At 38.7% G+C, this 7,714-nt stretch overlaps 1 protein-coding gene across 1 annotated transcript; it reads right to left on the minus strand.

Moving 5' to 3' along the window:
* Positions 1–765: 765 nt before the first annotated feature.
* On the minus strand, positions 766–6,456 carry LOC123662824. Its single transcript, XM_045597618.1, has 2 exons — positions 4,717–6,456; positions 766–864 (listed from the first exon to the last, which is right to left on the minus strand). Exons 1-2 carry the CDS (start codon positions 6,454–6,456, stop codon positions 766–768), a joined length of 1,839 nt encoding a protein of 612 aa, XP_045453574.1.
* Between the last annotated feature and the right edge of the window lie 1,258 nt (positions 6,457–7,714).

Here is a 7,714-nt window from a genome sequence, read left to right on the forward strand (position 1 = left end):
AGCATCACATGGCCTGCTGCCCGCCCATTACTTGCCCACTCGACAGAATGCTTGTCTTGATCATTTTATCCTCAAAACTGGGCTACCTGCTTCTACCTTGGTCGCACACTCTGCTTTAACTGATCATGACACAATCTTATTATATCTTGCGAAAAAAGTAACTAAAACCATAGCAAAAAAGTTGTTGTCCGTGTTAATTATGAACAATTGGATGCCCACATGATGAAGCTTGACTTTAGCGAAGTGTACAAGACGCAAAACCCTCACGATGCCGCTCAGACGATGATAAATTTAATTAAAAATTTAATTGATCTAATTTCTAAAACAGTTAAAATACCAAATCGAAAAGTAACTATAAAACCATGGATTACTCCTGGTCTACTCCGATGTATCAGACACAGGGACGCCTTACATAAGAACCTCAAAAAGGCACCTAGTAATGAGATCTTGCGAATCACTTTTTCTACGTACAGAAATTTTTGTAATAGGCTATTAAAAAATATTAAATTAGAATATGATAGACAAGCAGTAATCAAAGCAGACAGAAACCCAAAAGAACTATGGTCAGTGATAAATAACATATCAGGCAGAACCAAATATAAAGAAAATGCATCTACTAATTTGTTGAATACACTAGCCACACCGAATCTCTCGATAAACTTTGTCAATGATTTTTTCTCAAACATTGGTAAACAGCTTGCGGAGAAAAATATAACCTCACAGAATGAACCACTTAACACCTTGGTAAAATATATAAACCCGCAATCAATGGTCATGTTGCCAACTGACGAGGAGGAAGTCACTGGGCTGTTGAGGGCACTCCGTAGTGACTGTGCAAAGGGTTGGGACAACATTTCCAGCAACCTATTAAAAAAACACGAGCTCATTATAGTACCACCTCTAACATACATTTGCAACCTTGCGCTCTCTACAGGCAAATTTCCTAAGGTGTTCAAGAAGGCCATCATACACCCGATCTATAAGAGTGGGGATCGAGGCTGTGTTAATAACTATAGGCCAATAGCCGTACTTCCTGCTCTCTCAAAAATACTGGAGCGGATTATGAATAGCAGGCTTACTAATTTTCTGGAAAAAAACAATCTTCTCTCACCTGCGCAGTTTGGCTTTCGTGCGGGTAGATCCACCTCTGATGCTGTAAATGAACTTACCAACTTTATAGTATCAGAGATGGATGGAGGGCGGAAAGTCTTGAGTATATTCCTGAATATTGTCAAAGCATTTGACACGGTTTCTGTACCCCTCCTTATCCGGAAAATGGAAAATCTAGGGATTAGAGGTGTACCTCTATGCCTTTTTGAAGATTATTTGAGTGAGCGTACCCAGAGAGTTAGAATAGACGAATACATCAGTAACGAGAGTACATTGACTTATGGTACCCCTCAAGGTAGCGTACTTGGACCTGCTCTATTTCTAATTTACATCAACGACCTGAGTATGCTCACCCTCCCTGGTTGCAAAATAATCAGCTTTGCCGACGACACTGCTCTCTTATTCACTGCAGATACATGGGCCGAAACATACAGGTATACTCAGTCGGGTTTCAATACTATCTCAAAGTGGTTACGAGGAAACCTATTGACTTTAAATAGCGCGAAAACCACTTACATCACTTTCTCCTTTAAAGGCATTGTACCACAGTCTACTACTCACGCCATACAAGTTCACTCGTGTTCTGAACCACAAAACGCTACATGCGACTGCACACGCTTGCAAAAAAAAGAGACTGTAAAATACTTGGGAGTAGTGATTGATAATAATCTTAGATTTGACGAACATATAGATGCGATTAATAACAGGTTACGAAAACTTATATACGTCTTTAAAACAATAAGAAATGTCTTGGATGCTAACCGATTGAAATCTGTCTATTTTGCCCTCGCTCAATCGGTGCTAACTTATTGTATCACGTCCTGGGGTGGTGCACCGAAAACCAGACTGATTTGCCTGGAGAGAGCACAAAGAGCTATACTGAAGATATCATTATTTAAACCGTATCGTTACCCCACTGTATTGTTATACAAAGAGTGCCAGGTCTTAACGGTGCGCCAATTGTTTATACTTGACACCCTACTAAGACAACACACACTTCTTGAATATCACCCGTCAGTGTCAGACGCCAAAAGGCGGTACAATCCTGTACAGTGTAGCAAGTTTTCCACAAGGTTCTCAAAGCGATTCTTTTGCAGCTTGGGTGGCTTTTTGTACAACAAAATCAATAGATTTCTGCCTATATACAGCCTCACTAAAAATAGGTGTAAACGGAAATTAACTGACTGGTTACAGAAATTGAACTATGATGACACGGAAGCGATTCTTTCTGCCCTAACTTAGAGTACTTCTAACATACTAGCACCCATGCCCACACAACACACACACACACACACACACACACACACACACGCGCACACACATACACACACACTACCTAACCCATACACACACACTACCTAACCCATATCGTACCACGAATAACATAAAATAGACTAACCTTAGATATATAAAGTTACTATCTCATATAATATTGTTTACAACAAAATTGTTAATGCCCGTATGATGATATTTGAAATGTACTTTTTTAAGGGGTGGAGACCTGGTGTCCTGAAACACAGGCCTCGAGCCTAGCTTAGGCACCAGTCTCCCACAGTATTAGTGCTCATGTTATTATGTACCTATCTAATGTCCTGTTAGCAATATTGTGGTGAGAAAATAAATAAATATTATTATTATTTCTTTTATTCAATATATTTTCTTATGATTACATTTTTAAATATATTTATAAAAAAGACAAATAAAAATATTTAAAAATATAAAAATAGTAGTCCTCCGATGGCAGGTTGGGGCCCAGGCCACCGGTAGTTAAGGTTCCAGGCTGAGGAACCTCCTCACAATGCGGGCCGTTTCAAGCAACACTGCCTTTTGAATCCGACCCTTGATCCAACAGTCAAGTGAGAGTTTCTTAAGGTGTTGGTCGAAACTCTTCGCTAATAGACCATTAACCGATACAACAATAGGAACAATTATTGTTGAGTCTACATTCCACATGCCGGTAATCTCGTGGGCAAGGTCTAAATATTTACTTAATTTTTCTTTTTCGGCCTTTACGAGATTATCGTCATGTGGAACTGTAATGTCAACAATAATTGCTCGGCGCGCTGATCGGTCTACTAGCACTATATCAGGTTTATTGGCTGCAATAAACCTGTCAGTGACAATAGATCGATCCCAGTAGAGCAATGCACGACCATTCTCAAGAAATGGCGTTGGGCTATACCTATAATAAGGCAACTCATTTTCAACAAGGCCGTAACGAATAGCAAGTTGTTGGTGTATAATCCTGGCTACTTGGTTATGTCTGTGCAAGTACTCACCGTTAGCAAGATGACTACAACCGGAAACAACATGTCTAATGGATTCTCCAGGCTTATGGCAAGCTCGGCATATGTCTGGAGTTCCGTCTTTCATGATATGTTTCCGGTAGTTATTCGTCTTAATAACTTCGTCCATAATTGCACAGACAAAACCTTCGGTTTCTCCGAAGAGGTTCCCGTGTTGTAACCAGGATATAGAGCTGGGCTGGTCTACATCTGGGTCTGTCAGAACTTTGTAGAACCGGCCATGTAATTCCTTGCTCTTCCATATGGCCACGCGGTCAACGGTACGCATTACTATAGGCTTACGCCATTTCTCTTTGCCTAAGGACAGCGGAGTAAAGCGCCTATCAACTGCAACAACGTCCATGTGCATATCGCTCTTCATATTTAAAAAGTACTCTCTGAGATTATACACCTCACGATTGTGGAGATTTTTAGCGTTTAAAAAGCCACGACCCCCACATTTTCGTGGGATGTATAATCTCATCACAGACGATCGAGGATGGTGTATTCGGTACGTTGTTAACAGTTTACGGACTTGGCGATCAAGGGTATCTAATTCCGTTTGAGTCCATCTCAAAATGCCAAAGGTATAGACGATTAAGGGCATAACCCAACTGTTAAAGGCACGCACCTTGTTACCGCCCGAAAGAAAGCTATTGAGAACTTTCTTCAGCCGGCCAAAGAATCGTTCCTTTACCAGTTGTTTCATGGCTCCGTCATCAATGCCCAATGCCTCTGACATTCCGAGATATTTATAGGTTTCACCTTCGTTGAGAGATCGAAAAGACAAAGAGTTGTTAAGTTTTAAATTTTGTGATGATACAGTTCTACCTCTTTCTACATGGATGACAGCGCATTTATCCACACCAAACTCCATTCTTATACAAGTGCTAAAGGTTTCTGTTATTTTTAACAACTTGTATAAGTCTGGTAGTTTGGATGCGAAAAGCTTCAAATCATCCATATAAAGTAGGTGAGAGATTGCTTTGCTTCCTCTACGAAGGTGAAAGCCCAACCTTGAATCCTCTAATAAAGTGCTTAAAGGGTTCAAGGCTAGACAAAACCACAATGGACTCAAACTATCACCTTGAAAAATACCCCGCATAATCCTTATCGGTTCAGTCGATCCTGAAACATCAACCGCACCCGGATGACGCAAAAAAGTGTTCCACTGTCTCATACACGTACTCAGAAAGGAGCACAAAGCAGCATCAATTTTGTATAGCTCCATTACTTTCATAAGCCATGTATGAGGCACTGAATCATACGCTTTCTTGTAGTCAATCCAAGCGGCAGCCAGATTTTTCCGGTTTCGACGTACCTGTTGGCATATGGTCATGTCTATGAGGAGAAGTTCCTTGGTACCGCGACTACCAGACTTACATCCGTTCTGAGTCGTAGCCAAAATATTATTTGTAGTAATATGTTTTGTAATTTTTGTGACGAGAACAGATGTAAGTAGCTTATAGATGGTGGGTAAGCAAGTTATAGGGCGGTAGTTTTTAGGATCAGCGGTACATCCCGATTTGTATAACAGGAATGTGGTACCAGTCGTCATAAATTTTGGTAAAGTATTAGTTGAAATTGCATTTTGAAATTGTGATGCCAGGATGGGGTGCGAACTATGAAACCATTTAAGCCAAAAGTTATGCAATCCGTCTAGTCCAGGACATTTCCAATTCGACGTTGAACGGATTGCATAACTTATATCTTCTGAATTTATTTTAATTTGTTCCATTTGTGGAAGTGAGCTGCACCTCCTCCTGACAACATCCATCCAATCACTCTCAATGTGGTCAATGGGGTTCGACCAAATATTTCGCCAAAAATTATTTATCGATTCTCGGGTCGGTAAATTACCATTGACCACATTAGTAGTGCACTGTTCCCAATTCCTGTATACCTTTCGTTGGTCGCTTTGAAATATGCTATTTTGATGATATCGATCCCTGCGTTTTTTATACCTCTTAATGCGTTTTGCCCATGCACAGAGTTTTTGCTTCAGAAAATCTATGCGGTCCGAGACTGATGTTATGTACTCGTTGGATCTTATATTTGTACCCGCAAAAGCCTGATGTACAAACCGCATGATTTTTGGACGCATGTTACCTGCCCTGAAACATGTTAATTTGGCTATTAGTGTTCTGGTTAAATTTATTCGTTTTTCAATTCTGGCCTGCCAAGCTGGAGCTGTATGGGATGGTAAAGTAATTTTATTTGATTTAAACTTCAAATTAGCTACATTACAAACAGCTGCAGCTCCACAGTACAGAAGTGAGTGAGTATCGGATAAATTTTGAGTGCTGTCTAAATATTGTTGTAAAATTTTATCCATAACACCTACTAAAGCCAAATTACGTCTGTGAATAGGCAAACGAGGTAGCTGTGGCCTAATATTTGGTGGCAAGGATCTATATTTCAAAATAGCATCCTCCAAAGCTCTCCTCATAGGCTCATTATCCTGTTCGTTTACCGACAAATCAACACTGTTAGGAGATATATGATTTATATTAAAATTTATTACCTCTCTTTGCTCTTTTTGTGATGTTTGTATATCACGAATGTGACTAACAGTATTAAGTTGTGGTAAATTTGTACGCAGCCGCTCAAGTACTGATTCATCCAGAAGGTGACAACGCTGAATGGCTCGTACTTGATCCGATAGTCGTTGTGCGGTTACGGTGATGGTTGGTTCAAGCGCCTGAAACAGAGACAACATCGTTGAACGATACGCAGTGAGGTTAATTCCCCCACCTGTCGCCTCATAGTACGCTCGCATGACACTCTCATTCATTTTTTGAGTCCATCTCATGCGGCGCACAGCACCACTGGCAGCTGGATTTCTTGTGGGAGCGTATTGTCCCTGAACTTCCAAGCAAGCTGGTGGCGGGCGTATGACTCGTCGACGGTTAGATGGTCTCGTAGATGAGTCAGCATCGTCAGCATCCGATTCCGCGGTGGACGGCGGTGTTTGATATTCGTCATCTGTCGTTGACTGTGTTTCGGAGCTCGATGGAACCTTTGGTCTTTTTTGTGCGCGTCGTCCTCTGGCTTTATTCATTTTATCTTCTTGGTATTAGTCATTTTTGTGATATTTTAATTGTATTTTCATATTTAAATATATTTTAAAATAATAAATTTAATGACAAGATAAAAAAGCGTCATTTCAGTTGACAGCTGCCAGGTTTTTTTTATTATTATTATTATTATTACGTTATTAATTACTAAGACAATTATCAACTAATAAACAGTTTTGTTCTGTCTTTATGAACTAATTCTACTTTATTATTTTTATTTATTTTAATATTGAACCCATATCGTCTAATATGCGATAGGGACCTTCAAATATACTATCTAATTTTTTAGTACATTCATTTTTTATTAAAACGAAGTAATTTATTTTAAAAGTGATTGGGTTACATTTCTTATCATATACATGTTTTCTAGTCTCATTTAGAGCAATTTCTAATCTATACTTTAAATCTAAAGAAAAGTTATCTTGGTTATACAAAGGTTCTATATGATGAGATATTGATTTTGGAATGTTACATAATCTTCCAAAAATTAATTCGAAAGGAGCATATTTAGTTTCGCTATGAATTGTATTATTAAAACTAAAGCACCAAAAAGGTATCCAGTGAGACTATGAATAGGTACTATTACTGCAATATGTTCTCAAAAATGCACTTAAATGCTTATGAGCATTTTCTAGAGACCCAATCGATTGATGGTGATAAGCTGTTGACGTTAGTTTGTTTATTTCCAATAACTTACAAACTTCTGCCATAGTTGAAGAGGTAAATTCAGAACCTCTATCTGTTGCTATAGATTCTGGTATACCAAACCTTAATATAAAATTATATACAAAGGCTTTCACCACACTCACCGTCTCCTTATTTTTAATTGGATACGCCTCTATCAACTTTGTTAGTTCACACTGGATCGTGAGAATGTAACAGTTACCATCTTCGTCTTTATCCAGTGGACCAACTAAATCTAAATATATTTTTTGAAAACCAGCTGAGGCTGTTGTCGTAATTGTCATAGGCTGTTTTGTGTACCTACAATATTTTGTCTTTTGACACTTGCACCTACATGGTTATTTTTTTTTTTTTTTTTTTAAAACTCAAAAGTAAAATCTTCAAGGAATGCCATATATGCACAAATAAACTTATGGCACCAGAAGGCCATGAGAGAATATACATTACATACCGAGAGTATGCAGGTCGACGTTGGTTTTGCTATCCCAGCAGTGATTTTAATAAATTATTAATAGATATAAAACATATTATTCATGAAATCTTAAAAAAGAATATTTA

This window comes from Melitaea cinxia, chromosome 19 (genome assembly GCF_905220565.1).
Source record: "Melitaea cinxia chromosome 19, ilMelCinx1.1, whole genome shotgun sequence".
In the NCBI taxonomy this organism is placed as follows: Eukaryota; Metazoa; Arthropoda; class Insecta; order Lepidoptera; family Nymphalidae; genus Melitaea; species Melitaea cinxia.

What these genes read in the sequence shown, in the direction of transcription:
- LOC123662824 (XM_045597618.1), bottom strand. Translation starts at nt 6,456, where the DNA reads ATGAATAAAGCCAGAGGACGACGCGCACAAAAAAGACCAAAGGTTCCA. An exon ending in ACATGACCATATGCCAACAG is followed by an intron (nt 865 to 4,716) that starts GTACGTCGAAAC and finishes TTTTTTTAATAG; the next exon opens with GTTGCTGGAAATGTTGTCCC.